Here is a 22,343-nt window from a genome sequence, read left to right as displayed (position 1 = left end):
TAACGGCGAAAAAGTTTCTTTATCGAAAGCGCGACGAACGCGTGTAGTAAAATTTTCAAGAGCACACACGCACACGCGCGCGCGCGCACACACTTACACACACACACACACACACACACACACACACACACACACACACACACACACACACACAAAAGTCAATTTCGTGTTACTTTCACGTAGGTCATCGCTGACATTGAAGAATTGGGAAAGACGTGTGGACTAAAACCACTTTCGAACGCGAGATCGTCGTTAAAACAATAATATTTTTGCAACTTGGCACGAATCTTGAATTATACGATAGGAAAATTTGATGACTACATAATGAGAAACGTGACCATGATTATAATCCTATCTGCTTATCGTTCGCACGCGCGCGGGGAAAAGAAAAGACTAATTCGTTGCTTTACCTTATCATCATGTGGACTTTATTATATAAAGGGCTAATGCTAAAATGTACACAAGATAAGTTATTAAAAATGTTCATTATTGCGGTAGTAATAATTAATTATACACATGAATAGTCGTCTTCTACTAGAGAGTGAACGATGATCAATTTTCTTTTCGAGGGCTATAACTTTTAAATATCAGATTCGACGCGTTTACTCGTAATTAAATTACAGCAAATACACGGTCGTATGAGACAAGGTCGGCGTAAACAGCGGGCCGCCGCATTACATACTAATCGATTTGTCTTCTCTAGGTTCCTTTAGTCGCTCCATCAGCTTGCCGTATTTAAGCACCGATTACATTGAGACATTTCGCTCTAACGCGCGCTTTACACGTGGTTCGCAAGACAAAATCGTTTTACTTACGCACTAGTTAAGTAATCATATCTTTCTTTTTAAAATGACGTATCAGATTTTATTTAACTATGAGTAGAAGCCAAAAACACACTGCTAGCACCATCAAACAGTGCAATTATGTAGTTATGTTCATATAATCTTAAATCAACTATATCGCGCTGAATGACATTTCGCAATTTAACGACACATTTTGTTCATTTTGTATATAGCTAGATTTTTAAGAAATAATATGTGATCACATCGCCTTACCCTTACAGCCACAATATATCGGGGATACAATATTGTAATCGTAACGTTTAAATAACAGATTGCATTTAAGTCTATCATTCGTCCAGCAATGGACAGTACAGTCACGCGTCGCAACTATACGCGTTTATATTGTGGATGAAAGGAAAAACATCTGGTCGCGAAAACTAAATAATAAAAAAAATCGCTGCTTAAAGAAAGATCTGCACGCAAAACAGCAGTAAAAAGTATTGATGCGAGTAAAATAGCGTCGCGATGGACGACAAGTAATGCGAATTCCTGATTCGCAAAACGCGACGCATAAACTTAATAGCGTGCATTTATGCACCATATGCGAGACGAGTCGCTGAGATTTTAACAATCCAGTAGCGATTCCGTCGCATCGTCGACGTATTTGCCGCCTAATCATGATAACGCGATACGTATGTAAATTTAAATAATCGGAATTGTTCTCCCTTACATCATTTATCGTTCAAGTGACCCATCAACTGTTTCCTATCGGCATAAAGCCAAAAAAGGATGACACGAGCAATCCGCTTATACTTGCAATTACATAACGAATCTCATAGACCTGCCTGCGATATCGCAGACCATACTCCAGGTATCAGACAATCTTTTTATCCAGCGTTTGCAGATACTTCCGATTACTTAAAGTTGCACGGTTGCCATTTGCCAATTAACGATATGCATAATTAAATTACTACACACACACACAGGAACCAAAAGCACAGATTTCGAGTTACTCGTAGAATTTGTCAGGTATAAGGAATTTTAATAATTGAACAAAGCATACACGTACAGTTTCAGTAATATTTATATATATATATATAGCCCAGTCTTACAAAAGAGTGACCACATCGTTTCAAGGGACGGGCAAACATTGCTCACTTGCGTTAAGACTAACAATCGATGTGCTGTCAGTTCAAAGTTTTTTTAGTTTCACTGAGAAAGTAGGTATCGTAATGTTACAATTATCATAAGCACAATAATTAGAAACCAATCTATTAGATTCAAATACAAATCCTACTTTCACTCTCCTATATGTTACTTCCATTTTTTTTATTTATGAAAAAACAAAGCGGACATGTGTTGTCTGATTCAGTATATATAATGCTGGATGACCACCTTCAAAATTGCCTCAATTGCCGTTGTGGCAACGTTTTCCGCGGACTTGACGAACCGCGAGAAGTTCAGATCGATCACGTTTGCCTGAGGATTCCTCGGACCCGAATACTGCTTAAGTTTAAAAGTATACGAGCCATAGCTAATTTCAATCGGTGCTGATGCGTAAGTGGCAATAGGCTGGGGCTGTTTCTTGGTGGTGTTTGGATGTTGAAGTCAATGGAGATTGGCGCATCACATGGCATACTTGCGCGTCCATTCACGTGCCAATTCATTATACTTCTCCCTGTCGGTTTTGTATATCCTGGCTATCTCTGGTACCAGTGGGTCATCTGGATTTGGATCGCACAGCAGGGAGCATATTGACAATAACACTGTAAAATGATTAATAATATTAGAAAGCTATTGATACAAAGTATAATATATTTTCCAAATGCATATTACATGAAACACGCGTACCTTTTGATATAGTGAGTGCGGGAGACCATTGAGATCGTAAAATATCCAAACAAATACTTCCATTACTGTTGATATTGGGATGATAAATTCTAGTCGTGAATGCCACCTGGAAATAAATGGTAAATAATATTATTTGTGGCGGACATTTATTTGTATCCTTTTTCTTTTGCAACATACAATAAATATTTCAACTGTAATATGTACCTTAGGAGGTTTAAAAGGATAATCTGTTGGAAAGTGTATTGTTAGGAAAAATACTCCTCCTTGATACGGACTGTCAGGCTGCAATAAGAAATTAAAAAACATAACATTAAATAATTATTTATATTAAAATTCTATACTATAGTATATTAATTTTGATAGCAAAATATATTTATTAAATAATATAAAAATATATTAAAAAATCATTATAGCATAAGAAACATAAAGTATAGTATATAACGACCGTATTCCGCTATACTGCCAGTGAAAATTTATATTAATTTATGTTACCTTACATACACTGTACATTTTCAGTACTGACTGACAGTATATATCGGAACACAACCAATGTATAATTGCCAAAAAATAAATCTTTTCATCACATTTTAATATAATATAAAAAGATCTCACATTTACTATACAAATACAGTAATTAGTAATTAGAAAACCACAAAAAATTTTTTGGAGAGAAATACAAATCATACAATACATGTTTCTTATAGATTTTGGATTGAATCCAAATTACTCCAAAAAACTATTTGCTCCATTATGTCCAGTTTTCAGATAATTGAGAAAAATAATGAAAAATCGAAAAAGTGAAATATTTGTAAAAATTGAAATATTTGAATGAGCAAAAGTAAATATGACATTAAAATGTGGTCACAGAACTAATTTAAATATATTTTGGTAAATTAAACAAAGTGTAATAACAAAAACAAATTTTGTTTTACTAATGTTAGGTATTATAACTTAACACGTCATAAAACAAATCCGTGTAAATTACTATTATGCAATAAATAGTCAGGTAATGTGTGTATGAGTCATGGAAGGTTTTTTCAACTTAAAAAATGGATATTTTAATTGTTATTTTATGTTCTAGGGATAATTAAAATAACCATTTCTGAAGCCGAAATAACTTTTCATGACTCATGCAAACCACCTATTTGTTGCACAATGATATTTTAAATGAGTTTGTTTTATGACGTGTTAAGTTATAATACCTAACATTAACAAAGGAAAATTTTTTAGTTTTTTGCATTTTGTTTAACCAAATATTTTGGTAAGTATTTTGCTTACCAAAATATATTTAATCAGTTCTGCAATCGCATTTTAATGTTATATTTACTTTTGCTATTTCTTCAAATGTTTAATTTTCATAGATTTTCCATTATTTTTCTCGATTAAAAAATTGGATGTAACAGAGTAAAACAGCTTAGAAATTTGGATTCAGCGATCCAAAATCTAGAAAAAACACCTCTGGTTTTGGTTCTCTAAAAATTTTTTGTGATCCTGTGTAATTTATATAAATTCTTATTTGCAAAAAAAACAAATGTTAAAATTAAAAATCTGTATAAAGTATTGCATTACTTACTGGTCCCATGATTGTTGCCTGCCAGTGGAATACTGGAAAAATTAGGTTAAACAATTACATGCAAGTTATAATTAAATCATGAGATAGCTTACATATTTACTTTTATAACATTTAATAATAAATAATCATTTCTTTCTAATAAAAAAATCGAAATAATCTATAATATATATAAAAAATTCCAATTAACATGGTAAAGTACTCTAGTTTCAAGTTTATAATCTATGACTTGAGCTGTATTCCGATATATATTGTTAAGACATTTGTCTATTTGTTTTTGTTCTCCGAAAACTTCTCTGTTCTGCAACTAATCAACATGCTTGAAAAATTTGTCATACAACAAAGCCAATATATCAAAGTATTAAAAATCTACATAGTTCATGTTATGTATATTATAGATTTTTAGCACTGACAATGTATATCGGAATACAGCTTTGGTACATCAATATATTATTTATTTTATATTATATTTATTTATTGTTTAACATAGTACTTACGATCATCTCCTACAGGTCCAGCCGAGCATTGCGCTGGCGGATCTCTGCCAAGGTCCTGGAGTTCCTGAAATTACAAACAGATAATAGTGTTACAAAAATGTCAAAGTATCTACTGATTTATAAAAAAATAATATAATACAAGGCACCTAATTACGAATATTTTAATTAGAATGGAGATTTATATTTAAAATAAATAGATCCTATTTGCTTTTCAGTATACTCTACTGCAACAATTCCAATTATACATCATACCATTATTCTATAATCAGCTTTGGTATTTATACACATATATACATGATTCTCTTGGCAATAGAACCTTCTAGATTCACGTACATATACAGTAATTGAACAAGATATCACTGTATAATAATGGGAATTCCCAAGACAAAGTTATTTGTTGCCCTGCAATCTTATTTACAGTATCTTTATGACAAAGATCAGACTAATTACAGTATATTAATTGTTCAAGTATTCTACGAGCCTACGATTGTTATTAATATCATCACATCATAGATGATCAAGATGAAATAAAAGTAATAGCTTTATAGCCTTGTTTTTATAAATCGAGCTCTCCAGTTGCTCCGTATCAAACACCATTCTATACAGTATCGCCATACAAATGACAAATCAAACATTATTGGCACTCATAGAACGTGGAGCTGCACCATGTCAAGTAATTCACTTTATGTATCTCGAGACTTTCACAGCAGGCCACTGAAAAAGGTATCTTGCTAGTCACCACGAGGTATCTGCATGATGCAAAGCAGTATAAAAGGCACAAAAGACCAGCGAAGAGCACCGAAGGAGAAATCGCGAGAAGAATGTACGAGCCGGCGCGTGGGGATACGGTGCGGATCGCGTGTTACTTCGGAGACCTCGCGGTACACGGAGCACACGAAATTGAGCAAATCCGTCCCGAGTTCTCACTGTCACCGAGGAGTGACGAGCGCGAGGCGAGCCCGGGTGACGGGCATTGGCGTCGAGGGACGACGATTCGCGCGGGTCCTAGATGCGCACGGCACGGCACGGCACAGCACGACACGGGACGGGACGGGACGGGACGGGACGGTCGCCATCTCCGCGCGGCGGAACACGACCGTCGGGGTCGACGACGGCGAGGTTGCCGCGCCGAGACGAGACGGTTTGGCGTGATTCTTCCAACGCTCAAACACCCTGTCTTTCGCACCAGCTCGACGAGGAAGAGAGAGAGAGAGAAATCGTTAAGGGGCGTACGGCCGGGCTTGGAACACATTTATACGACACAGGACGACAACGCCCGGCCGTACGCGTGGCCACGCGGCACCAACGCCGACCAGCCTCCACGTACCTTATTAATTCGCTTTAAAGCCATTTGATGAACTGTGTGTTGATATTAACTGGCCGCAAAACCAGACAGCGATACGCGCTTGCCGTGGATCTTTGATTAGGGATTGCAAGATGGCTGCCTTCTAAACGTAGGCCGACTGCGCTGGTCAAGCGCGCTGTCGCGATTCGCACCGTCGGAATGGTCGGAACACACGACGCGTCACGTATTTCCACACGGGAGGTGTCCGCGCAGCGAGATCCTCACGGGCAGATACGGCGCAGTTTCGTATTTTTATCGCGCTGCTTTTTCGCCACGGCCGGGGAACGCTTCGCGGACGCGGCCTTTCGATCTTCCAACCGGGCCACCGTTCAATTTCCTTTTGTCGGCAATCAGCGGATTCTCACTGCACACGAGCCACCGCCGACAGATGACGCGGCACGACGCGACGACCCGACCCCCGGCCTCCGTTCGCCGTTCGCCGTTCGCGTTCGCCCGTTCCGTTCGGTTCGACCACGTTCGACCCGGTACGCATTATACCCTGCGCCGCACACGCATCGTGTCGTTAGTCGTCGATCTCCTATGTACACTCTGCGTCGAAAGTGCTCGAAATTAAAGGTCGAGTCAGTCGAGTCAGTCGAGGATCGAATGATGTTGAGAGGAGAGAGATCGGATTTATATTAAGTACGAATAACATTCTTTTCTCCTTGTCTAACTGCCTCTACTTTTCAACAGCTTGTTTAACCGTTCAAGATATTTCACTACACTCTAACAGAGGAATGACCTTGCCCGCTTGTTGCTTGTCATTATGGTGAATAGATTACTCATGCTCGCGAGCATGCCTGAAAGATATGGTCATGCTTTTTGATGAGAAATATTACGAAGATATGTTGCACGAGAAGACAACAATCGTAAACATCAGTAGGAACTCTTCTCTTCGAACCGCAGAGGTCTAATATATCTGTTTTATGTTGACGAGTCCAATAAACATGCGCGCGCGATTACACGAGGCGACAACGTGTGTCGCTTGTATTGGTTCTTCAGTTATGACTCCAACCGGTTTTCTCAACGAAATGAAAATTCTAGAAAAAAATTATTACGTATTATAGAACGGTTAGGAACGAATTCCGATTAGAATTATTTCGTAGAAAACATAGAAATTTAGGGAATAATTGATGGGATGGGCGGAATAAAGGTCTAATTAGGAATCTTGATATTAATAAAAATTAAAATAACTTGTTACTTTTTTATTATACACAAATGAGTATAATATCAAATGAATTTATGTAATGTCTTTAAGAAGTTACATGTTACAATGCTTCCCTATTACGATCAATATTACACGAAAAAGCTAATTGCCAGAAAAGGGGTCTAAATAGAATTATGCCTTTATATTCCGCCCATCCCCTCAATTGAACAATTCTGATGAAATCTATAATACGTATCGAGGAACGTTTAGTATTTTCCTCGTATGTGCTATTGAGACATTAAACGAGATAGTATATAATATCTCGCAGGTAGCTCAGCTTCGAGATAATGACTTCAGGTTTTCTTGATAAATCTATACTATAGTATGATGTAACGAAACACGGTGAATATTCATCACAGAAATTGATCTGTCATTCGAAATTTGTATATGTATTATTATATAATAACCGTCGTATATGTGACGTTACCACGATCCAAAACGCATTACGTAATCATACACTATACTATCTATAAGAGAGATTTTGATCATCTATAATCTATATATGTAGATATTATTTATATAATCCAATAACTCTCTCCGTCGGCAATGTAAAATTTTCATCCTTCGTCTACAACCTAGAACTTCAATGCAGATTTTCATATTGTTCCGGACTGTATAGAATGCTGAAAAAATTCTTACATATTCATAAAAGACTTAATGAGTTTTTATTATCGTAGAAACTGGATTGCATTTTACTTTAAATTCTTTGCAGCGTTTTAAAGATGCAGATTAGTATCAATAATATTAAATTACTTATCAATTTAACTTGCAAAATTACATACTCCAACCTCGGTCTAGAATTGTATTTAAATTTCATAAATAATCGGCACTTGCTTAAACTGGCAACTGTAGAAATTCATTAGTCATCGAGAGATTCGCTTTAATATACTCTCTTTACTCATTTGTATTGTATTTCATTAATTTTTTTATAGATTTAAATTCATATAAAAAAATTCATAATATAAAAAAAATTGCCGATGAAGGATGAATATAAAATTTGAGGATATAAAATAAATGATAAAATCAAACGATAAAAGTGGAATAATTTAATGAAACATATATAATGTAATTTTTTTAATCTTCAAACACAATACAAGTCCACTATGAAAAAAACTACAAAAAAACTAGATAGTTAATAAATAAACAATTAAACGAAGCTGCTCGCGTCCACGTTCACGTCGATCGTTCCCTTCATTATCACAAAATGGGGTTGAAAAAGTAAAAAAGAATAAATCAACAAATATACAAGAGCCGACCGCGTCGAGAGCTCGTCGCAACCATGCCGATCACGGCAGGACGCAGCAGACTCCAACAATTGTGCGCGTGCCGCAACAAAATATACGCCCATCAGAAGAAAAAACCGAGAGACCGTTGCAAGAGGAAGAGGCAGGCCTTCGTATACAATCCGAAGGAAGAGATCTGGCACGAGCCCTACATGCAATCGCTCCGTCGTGAGTTCTCGGACGAGTCTGTGTTGTGCGACTCCAAGATCGAGCTACCCTGGAGGGACATCGCCCTACGATCGGCGATGAGGATTCGTCCCGACTCGACGGCTGTCGAGGCCGATCGGGAGGTGGACGAGACTGAGACGAGGACCATCGACAGCGAGAAGCGAGAGTCCACTGGAGTCATGACGTTGCCGTGGCAGGACCTGCTCATCACGGAGACTCTGCGAAGCACGTTGGACGAGCCGGAGCTCTGCGACTCCTCGGTGGAGATACCCTGGGCCGACCTGGCGCTGGAGAAGCCGGTGGAGATACGACCGTCGCGGGAGGAGCGGACCTGCGTGACCGACGACGTCGAGATTCCCTGGACCGAGATCCTGATGCCGCGTAATATCGTCATCAGATCTGAAAGGAAGCGAAAACATCCCTCGTCCAAACAACCACCGCGACCGCGTGCTGACGCAATGTGCATCCCTTGTGGCAAGCCTACCTGCTGCGCGAGAATCCGCCCGAAAACTCGCATAAATCCTGGCGAGAGTGTTGCGGGTTCCAATTGGATTGTCGCCTGCATGTAGAGCTATGTGTAAACACTTATTTGCTGATTTGATTAAATTTCAATATCTAAACTCAAAAAAATTACGTATCGCTTTAATATTAATATTGCTACGTTTAGCAAGGTGAGCGTTCAGTGATTCTATATTACAAGTAAATTCTACACTTCCCTTACACAGAAATGTAATAATCAATTTATTATTAAAAGACAACAATTACTTATTTAGAATATTAAACTGAGCAACATGCAATTAATTACTGTCTTTTTATATTGTCAATTTTGTAAGAGTTAAATTCAATAAAGAATTGAAAGCAAGAACAAATTATATTAAAGAATCACTGAGCGTTCACTGAGCTGCTTTGTTTACCGAACATATAGCCATTGGCTGTGTTCAACAGAAAAAGCAGCTTTGCAATTGTAAGATTATTTAATATGATTAGTTATATAGTTATTTAGATATTTACATCCATTGAGGAACTAAGGGCAAGTGAAAGAATTTACAATAGTTACAATTTTATTTTATTTAGCTATCATTACAGTTATTTTGTCTGCTAAAACATAGCCATTGCTTCTCTCATAAATTTCACTCGTTCCAGTAATCTAAATAGCAACGTTTACATCGAACATTTGTAAAAGGAAGTAATATTACTAACCCAAACTGAAATAATAACGATGCAAAACAATGTAAGGTTACACTTAGTAAAAATCGCCGAGAAAAAGTTCAATTTGCATTTTAAAACCTTGATCTGTTTATTTTACTTGCTGGATCTTGCGTTACCAGATTATTATCTTTTTCGAGATCCTTATAGCATTAACGTAACAAAGAAAAGTAAAGACCTTGAGATGGTCGAAAATGCCTTTTGAATCAAAATAAATGAATTTAATTTATCGCGTACGAAACGAAATAATTATCTTCGAAAATTTATTCACGAAAGGACAATGAAACCAACAGTATCGATTAAACGAAAGGTATGTTATTATTTGTTTATCGTTTTGTAAAATCGATAGAAACACACATTGAATGCTTTTCCATTTAATAACACAAGTCGACACACATGAGTATCGTTCTGTCTTCGCTATTTCTGGAATGCCAAGAGAGATAAAAAGACACTTGTGTTGTCTTTTGTATCATTAAATGGAAAGCTATCCATTGTTTTCCTTTCCTGTTTACACGCGAGCGTTCGCCTTATCAACAGAGTGAAAAGCTGAAAACCGGAGTTACCGGAGTCGTGTGTAACCGACATCGTCGAGCGACGTGAAGTTGGTGGCGCCCCCGCGTAATCTCGATAATTCGCCGCGCTTCGGCAGCCATCGGATCGCGTCGGATTGAATCGGCTCTCGTGATCCGCGAGCAGCCAGTCGGCACTTGTCAGCGAACGCGTACGGAGGTTTATCGTGAGCACGCGCAAGAGAGATTCAACCGCGAGCGTCGTGCGAACAAACGAAAATGGCGTAGTGATCGGCGAGCGTGAGTGTTTACCGTCCTGCCACCCGCGTTTTCACAAACAGCCGTGTGTTTGCCGCCATTGGAAACGCCGTCGTCCGAGCGCGAGCGATTAGGTTACCTTCTCCTGCGGGAACAATCGAGGCGAGGAGTGCGCCATGATCGAGTCGGGACGACGAACCCGGCGACGTCGTTAAGGTGATTACTTATGCAGTGTGTATCCCGAGTGTGCTTTGGTGAGTCGCGCGCGTCGAGGCAAGGAATCCCGAGACGGTCGATGTCTTAGCCGTCGTCGTTGTCGCACGCCCGCCAACGACGACGCTGACGCGAACGACCTAAACGTCGCGACGTGACGCGACGTAACGTGACGCGACGCAACGCGACGCGACGCGACGCGACGGGTGTCACGGCGAGTACGTGTATCCGGCCGCGACACGTGCATGAACCCCGAAAAAGCAGACGAGGGATGTCCTACGCAGCGGCCGCAACTAGGATTCGGTGATCCTGCCTGCTCGTGACAGTTCGACGACTCGCTCCGATCCGGGCGAGACCAAGATGGCGCCACCGACGTTCTGACACTTGCCGAAGGACGACCCGTCAGCTGGACTTCACCGCCGCCCGCAGGCGACTCGTCTATTATGAGTAGAGAATTCTACGTGCCCTGCGTCACACCTTACGTCTATCAGGTGAGACCCTAATACTTGATCGATTCTGTCATTGTCGAGATTTAACCCTTACCGTACTAATATGGGTAACTAGTGACCGAGTGATTCCTGTTCGTGCAAGTTTCTTTGAGTCTTTCAGTAATTATAAATTATACTTTATTTTATTATTTTCCAAAATAAAGAGTCAATATTTATTCTAGAAAGTTGCAAGTATGTTGGTGAATTTTTAGAGATTTTTTTTTATTATTTTGAAGAGGTGAAAAAACGAAGAGATTTGAAGTGACCCTTGATGGTATGGATGAGGCACCAAATTGTAGATGGTATGGTAAGGGTTAATAATCTCGGGTGCTTGCAACTCAATGGTTTGCGTAAAAGATTATGCGAGGCTCATATCATTCGTGTGTATCGCACAGTGAAAGACATCTTGTCACTTACGGTCAAAATCGGACGTGTTGGAACAATATATGTATGTATTTTTTATTCCAACATCCGACTTTGACCGTAAGTGACGCTTCTCTTATTTAACTGATTTATTCCGTGATTTGTTTCTAACTTATTATTGTTTTGTGTTTGCGTTAGAAACGGTCCACTCAAGTCTTATAATTTTGTATTGAATTTTTAACATAGTATCATCCGAGTGCAAATTCAACATACTTAATGATTGTGTTATAATCGTGTCTCCTGATTTTGTTTTCGTTCGCGTCCCAATCGCTCGTTTCTCGATTCTGTGTCGAGTTTTGCATCGCGATGGTTTATTTGGCTCGATTCCCGGTATCGAAAAATTCAATATTTTCAACTTCCTTGCTCGAGATTTGAAAGCGACCATGTTGTCGATAAGTTTTCTTAGTGGTTTTAGTATCGATCGTAATGTTTACTAAGGAGAACCGGTAATACTCCGAGAACGCTCTTTGTAAAGGAAAACATAATAAGAAATCTATACAAACATGAATTCGACGGCTGTAATTACATTTACATGACAGTCACGCGTGCGATAGTTATAAACGTGGGCTTTAAAATATTTGTTTTTGTTATTTGTAAAAACTTGAATTATAGACGTTTATCAATTTCTTTGTATTGCAGTTTCTTATTAATAAGTATATTCTAATTACACTCCTGTAGGTATTCTAATTTGCCATATCAAATTCTCTTTCGTTTCAAATTATCACGTTGAAATACGTAGAAATTTAATTTATTTAATAAATATAATATAAATATAATACATTCGCTTTTATATTGCAATTTATTTTTATTATTTATAAAGACTTTAATTAATAAATGTTTTTTAAATTTATTTCTATTGTAATTTTTTATCAGTATTAAAATATTCCTACAAATATTCTATTTTATGACAGCGAGTTTCTTTTTCATTTGAAACTATTGCGTTGAGAAATGTGGAAAATATGTATAAGATGTTACGTACAAAATATTATTATCCAATAATAAAATATTGTCATTATCCAGCTTAATTTGCCATGGCAAATTGTGCACTCGGATAGGATATCTATTCTACTATTTTCTATAATTTAAAGTCTCGTTATTCTAACTATTCTATATTGAGCGTTTAAAGCATCTGTATTAACATTAATGATGAGGAACAAAAGCCAACCGACCAGACGCAATGGTCGATATCTAAACGTGCGACGTTCAAATTGATAAGTAGAATTGTGATAAAAGAGGTTTTATCGACGATGTGATTCAGAATTCAGATATGAGTAACACAATCAATAAGGAAGCCTCGAAGAGTTCGGATATCCCGAAACGACAAGATCCCGTGGATCATACATCCGTTAATCATTCCGATAAAAAATCTCTATTCTCCATAATGAAACAGAAGGTGAGAATATAATATTTGGGATTCCGATAGAAGGAAGTTGAAAGATAATGTACATGTTTGAAGAGAAGTATCCAGATATTTTGCGGTCTAAGCAACAGTTCTATTTTCGATCACTTGGTCAACAATTTCGGTTTTTATATATGAAGCGGTTTATATTGCAATATCAGTTCAAGAATAAGTTACTATTTTTTATCTCTCATATCCCGTTAAACATTTGACGTGTAATACTTGTATTATTCGGTACCTATTACATTTTTAAAATAAGTGTAAATAAAGCTGACTTCCAGAAAGTTTTATAGATAAAGGTCTAACTATATTTGAAGAATTTATGGTTAATTAAATGGAGAGAGAATTGTAGAACATCTCTTATGTTCTGATTTCTGTGATGTAATTTTTTATCATATTCTGTTACATAATTAATACAAGTTTTCCGTACTTATATAGAATGAATGATTTTGCCGAAAAAAATTTTCAAATCTATATCTATAATTTAGTTACATAGAAAAAACGTTATGGTTGCCACAACCGAAGATAATTAATGATATTTTTCACCCATCAATACAATTTCGTTATAAAAACTGTAGTAACGGTTGTTGTATAACTGTACTATAGTTTTTATAACCATCTTGTGTCAATGAACGAAAAATATCATTAATTATTTTCGGTTGTGGCAACCATAACGTTTCCATGTAGCTAAATTTAAGATACTTCAGTAAAATCATTGTTTCCGTGTATAATCGCATTAATTGTGGAAACTTTGACTTCATAAATGTCCAGTGACAAAATAAAATGTATTTTGAGTGACAATTATATAAGCCGATTAACAAAATATTAATTGAACAATTTAATCGGCTTTGCGACACGATGGAGGGGCGAAATATGTATTTTACCTTCAGGAGGAAACATCGTCTAATGAACACAATGCACAGATTAGATCGAAGCTGCCCACCTTTCATAATCCTTTGAGGCGTTTTATGAAATCGAAGAGTGAGAGGGAATCCGATTCCGAAGCGGAGAACGTGAATCACGGCGAAATTCGTCCGCGTGTCCTCGAGAAAATCGACGAACTTGCGAATGTTGACAGTGGTAAAAATATCACGTTTGATATCAACGAAGAAATATATATCTTTTTCAAATTTTCTCTAAAGGAGTTTATATTTTAGAGAGTATTAAAAAATATTTCTTTTTTATATATTCTCTCTTCGTCAGCATCCACGCTGAACGAACAAGATACGGAAAAGAGCAATACCTCGGATTATCAGTTCGAGCATCATCCTATGGATGCTGCAAGGACGCGCGAATCTTACCAAGACCTCGCCAGTTATTTCTCCGAAGTCGACCCCGATGAACCCTCGACCTCCGCTACGAACACTATCGTCCTCTCCGCGAGTACCTTCGATCGCGATCTCGAGAGAACGGAGCCGAGTAAGACCTTACAGAATTCAACTGTCGATGCCGGTTTATTTATAAGATAGATATACATAGAACGATGCACGTAAAATATTGGCGCTCGTAATACTTTTAGAAATGATTCTGAGTAAGCTTATCCTAATTTAAATTTGCCTGGAATATATCGATGGTGGTGTTTCAATTTATTACGACCATGAATCGAGAATTATAAAAGACGTTCTCAATTTTCTATTTAATTTGATTTAAAAATCTTCTTTTAGACGCGTATATTTAATATCAATTATAAATCCAATTCTAATTGTAAGTATATTCGGCATTCATCAAGTTAATTATAAAAAATGTTCTCAGTTTTCTATTTAAATTGAATTTAAAAGGCTTTTTATATATTTAATAAATTGTAGTAAGCCCAACTATATATATATATATAGCGCCGGCATTCAGAAATTACGAGATAAATGCAATTTCTTCGGATACTTCATGGCAGAATTATTTTTTATTTATAGATAATCGAGAAATAATAACGATGCATTTCGATCTTAAATAGTTTGCAATATTTTGATAAGGTTCTTCTATTCATCTACGTTAAATCGATAAATCTTAGAATCAAGTAGCCTTTAGTATGCGGTGGGAGACGTCAGTTGCAATGTCTTACTTCCATCCCTTTTCCCCGACGATGCGCATATTGCAGGCGAAAATCTACAGAGCACAACAATGACGTCGACAACTTCCACATCGTTCGGAAGCGAGATAACCGATACCGTCTCAAATTCCATGAACACCGAGGAAGTGTCAGACGCGGATTTCACGGACACGTTGCAACGTGGTACCATTGTCGCGGTCGCTCCAATAGGACAGGCGTTTTCTGCACAATTAGGGTATTGCTAATTTCCCATCTTATTTTTTATTCGAAAGAAGAATAGCATTTTCTCAGTAGAAATTTCGGCTTTTAATTGACATAAAGATAAAACAAGATATTTGAGTTATTTTTTGTTATTTTTAGAATTTTGAGCAAGAGCATTTAAAGATTTTAAACTCTAAATTTTTTCTGTGTATTTCTATAAGATACATCTGCGTTTTTTTTAATTAACTAGATTCTTATCAACGTCTTAATTTTTATCGCTTACATTAATCCGGCAATATGGAATATTTTTTGACTCTTCTATCAGCAATAGGGATCTTCGAGAAATAGGGTAAATTTTTTTATTGTTTTGGATTGTATAAAAATCTGAAAAATTCTGATATACTTGTCAAGTATCAACGAGTTTTTACGATTATAGAAGTCAGATTGTATTTTACTTACTTTTTGTAGATTTAAATTTATCTACCAGAATTCACAATCAAAATATCGATGGTGTTTTAAGGTCCATTTTGCTGGTGGAAGGTTATATCTCTTTATGCATATTTTTTTTGTTTGTCGCTCAAACTTGAAGTCGAACTCACTCAGTGTCGGTAGCCGAGGCGAAAGCATAAATATCGAATTCGCAAGAGCGCATAGATGCAGCGTTGCGGTTCGAATCCGCAAGCCCGTTCGCGTGCTAACCGCGTTAAAAAGCGGTAACGGTATCGCCATTGCGGTCGGTTTACATTCGACTAACACGTTGGCGACATCCAATGCTCGCCGGAAACGGTCTCGACTGGTTGATCAGCTTGACCTTTATAGGCCCGTAAATGATACAGATGAATAAACTATCGAACGAGATGCGTTGCTACTTAAAAAAATTTCACTCGCACTTTGAGAGGAATATCATTCTCTAGTACATATCTGAAATCAGAATTGCTTATTACGCACGTTAATAGTACCTAATATTAATAATAATATCTAATATTATTAAGAGTATTGATACAAATGCGGATCCAATTTGTGTTAAGCCTTGTGTTCGTTCAAGTCTTGCTAGAAATCGATCCAAGATCTCTCGGATAGAAAAAGAATTAACAATTACAAATCACATTTGAGCAATTCGGTCACATGACCAATGCGATTGGTCAATTCTTTCTCCATCCGAGATCTCGGACCGATTTCTAGCACCGTTGATACAATGCTTAAAGTTTGCCTTAAATAAGAAATATTATATTAAAAATATACTTACATATATACGAGTGATAACATTAGTCCACCTTTGATCTGAATTTTGCAACTTTTTAAAATAGACGTAAAAGTTTACAAGATACATTAAATATCTACATTGTAGATTCATGTAACTTTTTTTCGATAGAAACATATTACGTGTTCTAAAAATATTTCTTAGTTCGAAGAATGGAATGTTTTATTTTAGTCTTTACAAACATACACATATTCAGTGAACTAATTTGTTCAGATACGTTAAAGTGATATATCTAAGTACGTCGCATCCGCGGATTCGAATTGCAACGAGTTCTGCGCGGGGTATAGGACTGCACTTTCACGGTTTTGCGTCCTGCTCACTGGATCGTACGGAGATCCTATTTGATTACAAGCTGTACTATATGCGAGTGGCGGTTACGTCTCTCAGCGTGACTCATTCGCTTCGTATACACGCGTGTACACGAGAGCATGCTTGTATCTATCGATCACCTCGTTTGAGAAAGTTGCGTGAGGTAACGCGCGTATTGAAACATTACTACTTTTAATGTAAAATATGGAATCAACCATCGCTGATATCAGTAATTTCTGTTCCGTGCAAAGTCCTTTATTGTGCTCTTATCTTCTCGGTAACGTGTGTTTATTTTTCATTGCTTAGCACAAAGTCTTTAAAGAGGATCGTTATCTCATTATTTATATAATTTTTTTTTAAATACAAACTTGGTATTATAGCAAGTTTTCAAATAATTTTACAAAAAGGATGATTTAAAAAAATATCTAAAAATTTAGTTAGATACAGATTCAAAAATAATTTTGTTAGAACATTAAAGTAATTCTGTATCTAAAAGGCTCGTTGCTATTAGACAAGAATGTCACTTTTTGTAACATTACGTTTGAGTGTCCTACTTAATTATTTTAATAATCCAACAAAATTATTTTCAGATATGTATATTTAGCTAAATCTTTAAATACTTCAACAAAATTATTCTTTCCGTGTATATTTAATAGATCAAACTGCACTTAGTAGTATTTATTTTGCAGTCTAGTCTATTTTCAATTTTATAGTCTATATATAGTAATTCTGTTATTTCGAATAGGAACGTATAAGTATAAATAGACTACAAGGCAATTATTTTCGACCTACTGCTGCCTTCTGTTCAATATCTTCTCAGCTACCGACTTAAAGAAACACAACATCTGATATCTGATGATGATTAATAACTTGCGATGACAATATCAGACAAAGCAATCCAGCTATATGAAAGCGGGAAGAGAAGACTTTCTCTATACGCGATATAGATAGGAATTCGAGCAAATTTCTCTTTCCGAGCTTTAGTACGGTTACTTCTTCATAGTATCGCCTTCTGTCCACCGCAGATTCTCTCTAATGAAAGCTTAAATTGCACTTTGCCGCGAAATAACTTCGGTGATTTGTCGGCAGGCAGGTGCATCCTGGCACCGAATATGGATTCGGGACATCGTACCATGGAGCGGTCGATCGGCTTATGTTAATGTACAGGGTGTTTCTGAATTACATTGTCCAAGAAAACTTTTATTCGCCAACTTTTTTATCAATTTTAAAATTAATATCGTCTTATAAAGGCAAGACAAAACGTTTATTATATTTTACTTTTTGCATTTATTTTTAACGTTGATGAAAAGTTAATGAAAATTTAAATAAGAATACTATTAAAATAGCAATTAGTTGAAGATCATTTTATGATTTAATTTTGAAAATTAATTTACGATAAAGTCTTTGCCCTTGTAGTCACATAATTGATCGAAATTTTTTAAGGAAGAATTTATAAAAAAAAAAAAATGAAAGAAAGAGCTCAGATATACGATATCTACATATATAATCTATATAGATATAAAACGTGCGAAATACGCACGATAAAGACGAACCACTCTGTATACTGGTACAAACGACCGTGGCGTGCCGACAAACTTTGAAAATTTTCGATCGCGAGTAAACGAGGAATTAGTCGTCGTTTCGCGGTTCCTTCCAATACCGTCGATTGACTCCAGCAACGATTCTACGAATCGTAACATGCCGATAATTTTGGTGAACAGTCGCTGGCTGTCACGCGGCTCTATTTCAGAGAATAGATTGAAATAGTGTCTGTACAGGCAGGTTCGTGTTTATGAAAATTTATTCAAAGTAAACCGCAATGGATCATGTTAAACGAACGAGCAAGAATTTCGAACATTAATCTCCGTTTAAGCAATATCCATTAATTCTTACTGATCCCCGACCTTGTACAAAATTCCTCGTTCGCCGCGAAATGGGTATGAGTCACGGTGCAAGAATCATTTTATGTCGGGGGATAATAAAATTAGCGAAGGTGCGCGTGTGCGGTAGTTAGCGATATAAAGGCATGGATACTACTTTGCGTTATTAATCGATAAAAAATATGAACGTACGGGTGGGATCACGTGCACGTTGAATATATATATATATATATCGTCGGGTTCAGTCACCCATGTGTTTCGTGGGCGTCTCCTAATGTGGTTTTTATTCTGGCATATGAACGCGTACGTGCGTGCGTGCGTATGCGTGCGCGTGAGTAAGTTCGCGCGATAGCGTCTTACTTATTGCTTTAGAAAGTAAAAGTCGTCGTCCTACGATGCACCACGTGCACGCAACACGACGTATGCGATGTGAGGAGGTTCCTCGTGAAACCACGCTTCTGCATGCACGCGAATATTCATCGACTCGTTTTCTCTGTCGACCCTCCTTCAGCCACATTTCAAGATAATATACCTAAATTATACGTAAGATTACAAGTAATTTAAAGATAATTATTTTTTAAATCACAATATTGCTGTGCAGTTGGAGAGGGTTAAATAACGCCTTATTTTTAAGCTTAAAATAAACTTCCAAGTTTCATCATTGTTTTTCTTTAATTTTTCGTTTATGACTAATACTGTTGTGGCGACTCGTCGCTAGAGGTCCACGGGACTCACTCGGTTTCGCGTGAGCATCGCAGCCACGCGAATTCCCTTTAAATAGAACATCATTCTGAATTCATTCCAGGTGTCTAAGGCAGGTCCCACACTACATCGCCTTACTGATGAGTCTAGTAGGGTGGGACCAGGAAACGCTGCGGCCGATCACAAAGTTTCGAGTCATGCCTCCTTAGTGGACATCCACAGACTAACACTGTAAAAATTCAGACAAAAGCTAAAGTTTTCTTAGTCACATTGTCTGAATTTTCGAACAGAATATTGTCTGAATTTTTAGCCATAGATGTATCAATTTCTAGCCTGCACATTTCTCTGAATTTCGAGCTATAGTATCAAAATATTTCTGATCTCAATGCCTAAATATTCAGACATTGTCTGAATTCTAGAAATGTGGCTAGGAATTGATATTACTATAGCTAAAAATTTAACAATATTCTGTCCGAAAATTCAGACAATGTAACTGTAAGAAATCGTCAGCTTTTGTCCAAATTTTAGGCAATTTGTTACAGCGAATTTAGGAACAAAAAATTTGCGTAATTTATGTTTTACATTTTTTAGGTAAAACTAAAAAAAATATTTCTTTCGGTTAAAAAATTTCTTTTATATAAAGCCTAATTATTAGACTGATATTCAAGCTCCCTATTATTTTTACAAAAAATAAAGCAAGTTAATAATAATCGAATCTTAGGAATGAAATCATCAACGTATCCGAGACGACAGAATCAAGAACGCGGGATCAAAGAATAGGTCGGGACGATCCACGAGAATTTTACAACAATACATTACGCATGGTGGTGATTCGCAAGCCGATATGTCCGCAAAACGACGAGCCCAGTATATACTGAAGTTACATCGAATGTTGTAATTATCATTGTGATATCGTATATATCGTGATCAGCATACTGTTAAAAAAAAAATATGTTTTTTCGCGAATGTCATACAGATTAATGATCTTTGTCGATAAGAACTTCGCAAATACAGCTTTCGCATAAATACATGTCACGTTCATTTTTGAGGGCACCGTGGAGAGAATGGAATCATTCGATTATGCAAGAGACAAGTAACTTGTCTCTTTCACCTCGCGAATCACTTCAAATCCATTGCACGTTTTACACGTTACACCGTCCGCACGAACTGTCTCTTCCACTTACATAGAAGAGGACTGAACTCGACATTTCTCGCGCGAGACACGTGCGCGAAATGCACGTTCATTGCACTAAGCACTAAGCCAACACGAGCTGCCGCGCGATCGATAAGAAAAGTGTTTTCTCGCAAATATTTAAGATTACATACTTCACTGTCGGAGCGCATCTCCACGCGATGCTGCATAACTAATAATTTACGTCAGCTTCCTTTCGTTATCCTGAAAAACGTGAAAGTCCTCTCATTACGATGATTTGTCTGAAAATTACGCTTGTTACGAAAACAGTTATCCACATCGTGTCAGTTTTTAGGATAAATAGACTCTTAATTACAGACACTTTTGTCTATATCGATAAATCTTGATCAAAGATTTCTACTTTGAAACATTTTTCAAGGCAAATTTATAATTTATAGATTAACGACGGCACGGTCTATTTCGATCGGTTGATCTCGATAGTATATTGAATGTCGATTTCTCTTAAAATCCTACATAGACGTATTAGAACAATAGTGTGCTCACTGACGTCGGTGTTATTAAGCACAATTATATGTGGTTAGCGCAATCAGCGTATGCAGTGAGGTGTAACATTTATAATTAACCTACGACTAACTGCGCACGCGTGTGTGTCGTGAATGTAATCAACAATTTGCAACCGGAAGTAAAGAAGTTAATTAAGATGCATTTTTGCTCCTTTTTTCCTCATTTGCTCACTTTATTAACATTGATGTGTTTGCCGTAGTATTATTTTATAAAAATAAAATTGAAATATTTTAACTCTTACTTGTTATTTATATTATTTATTATAAACAAATTAAGCTTTTCACAAAAGGTATAATTGCGCGTTTTCAAACTGATTTTTTTTACTTACAATTTTATTTACCTACACACGAATATTTTTACTTTCGAAGATATTCAGGTATTTGGATTTTATTTGTTTTTACGAGTATTTATGTTTCATGTAAAGATTTTATTATACTGCACACGTGTGTGACAAGAGAAAGGATGTTTAGATCTGAAACAAGTACAATAGAGGTAATGATTTAGTAGCATTGAATAAACAATTCGTCGTAAAAAGAGAGAAAGAGAGAGAGAGTTGGAATGAACGCGTGAACATTAGGTGCTCGTATATATCTGATGTTAGAAAGCGAGTTACGCGAGCGCGTACACCTTTGTTCGCGTTCATTATCCATGTGGTGACGGTGATTCGCCGGTAATTTCATTTTTTTTACCTAAGTACCTATCCGTTTACATAAACGTGCACGGCGCCGAGAGAGACATCGAGACAATGACTGAGATATTTCAGTTTTGACGACGTAGTAGTGTAGTTGGCGCTGCAACGACTTACGTGTAACTCTGTTATTGCGAAACGCGATTATATAATTCGCGGTTTAGTTATTTGTTCAACGGAAAATATATTAATTTTTTGATTAAAAAAAAATTGACGCTGTAAATAATCTCCGATTTTGTGATTTGGAGATTGACGTGATTAGTTATTAAGAGAATCGTCCAAAGTAGAGTGGAGGTTAATTGTGACATAAATTATTGTATTAAGCGCAGTAATTTTTTTGTG

General features: G+C 36.8%; 3 protein-coding genes across 3 annotated transcripts; 2 read left to right on the top strand and 1 right to left on the bottom strand.

Annotated features, from left to right (window-relative positions):
• Positions 1-466: 466 nt before the first annotated feature.
• On the bottom strand, positions 467-6,461 carry eff (ubiquitin-conjugating enzyme E2 eff). The gene is made up of 6 exons (XM_018506528.1): positions 6,028-6,461; positions 4,701-4,764; positions 4,207-4,238; positions 2,838-2,915; positions 2,634-2,739; positions 467-2,548 (listed from the first exon to the last, which is right to left on the bottom strand). Exons 1-6 carry the CDS (start codon positions 6,049-6,051, stop codon positions 2,409-2,411), a joined length of 444 nt encoding a protein of 147 aa, XP_018362030.1. The 5' UTR covers positions 6,052-6,461; the 3' UTR covers positions 467-2,408.
• Positions 6,462-8,399: 1,938 nt separating this feature from the next.
• LOC108760497 (uncharacterized) lies at positions 8,400-9,318 on the top strand. Its single transcript, XM_018506489.1, has one exon. It carries the CDS (start codon positions 8,532-8,534, stop codon positions 9,270-9,272), a length of 741 nt encoding a protein of 246 aa, XP_018361991.1. The 5' UTR covers positions 8,400-8,531; the 3' UTR covers positions 9,273-9,318.
• A 3,669-nt stretch (positions 9,319-12,987) lies between these two features.
• On the top strand, positions 12,988-20,598 carry LOC108760495 (uncharacterized). Its single transcript, XM_018506488.1, has 5 exons — positions 12,988-13,193; positions 14,123-14,279; positions 14,403-14,618; positions 15,292-15,478; positions 20,318-20,598. Exons 1-5 carry the CDS (start codon positions 13,068-13,070, stop codon positions 20,472-20,474), a joined length of 843 nt encoding a protein of 280 aa, XP_018361990.1. The 5' UTR covers positions 12,988-13,067; the 3' UTR covers positions 20,475-20,598.
• Positions 20,599-22,343: the final 1,745 nt, after the last annotated feature.

Source organism: Trachymyrmex cornetzi, unplaced genomic scaffold (genome assembly GCF_001594075.2).
Source record: "Trachymyrmex cornetzi isolate Tcor2-1 unplaced genomic scaffold, Tcor1.1 scaffold225, whole genome shotgun sequence".
Taxonomy (NCBI): Eukaryota; Metazoa; Arthropoda; class Insecta; order Hymenoptera; family Formicidae; genus Trachymyrmex; species Trachymyrmex cornetzi.
Note: the sequence above shows the minus strand (reverse complement) of the source record. Positions and strands in the feature narration are given on the sequence as shown.

Bases quoted from the DNA above. Each gene is read 5' to 3' on its own strand.
- LOC108760495 (XM_018506488.1), top strand. From the start codon at position 13,068: ATGAGTAACACAATCAATAAGGAAGCCTCGAAGAGTTCGGATATCCCG. The intron at 14,280-14,402 runs GTAAAAATATCA...TCTCTTCGTCAG, and splicing joins ACTTGCGAATGTTGACAGTG to CATCCACGCTGAACGAACAA. The intron at 14,619-15,291 runs GTAAGACCTTAC...CGCATATTGCAG, and splicing joins TCTCGAGAGAACGGAGCCGA to GCGAAAATCTACAGAGCACA.
- eff (XM_018506528.1), bottom strand. From the start codon at position 6,051: ATGGCTTTAAAGCGAATTAATAAG. The intron at 4,239-4,700 runs GTAAGTACTATG...TAATTTTTCCAG, and splicing joins TGGACCTGTAGGAGATGATC to TATTCCACTGGCAGGCAACA. The intron at 2,916-4,206 runs GTAAGTAATGCA...TTCTTATTGCAG, and splicing joins AGGCAACAATCATGGGACCA to CCTGACAGTCCGTATCAAGG.
- LOC108760497 (XM_018506489.1), top strand. From the start codon at position 8,532: ATGCCGATCACGGCAGGACGCAGCAGACTCCAACAATTGTGCGCGTGC.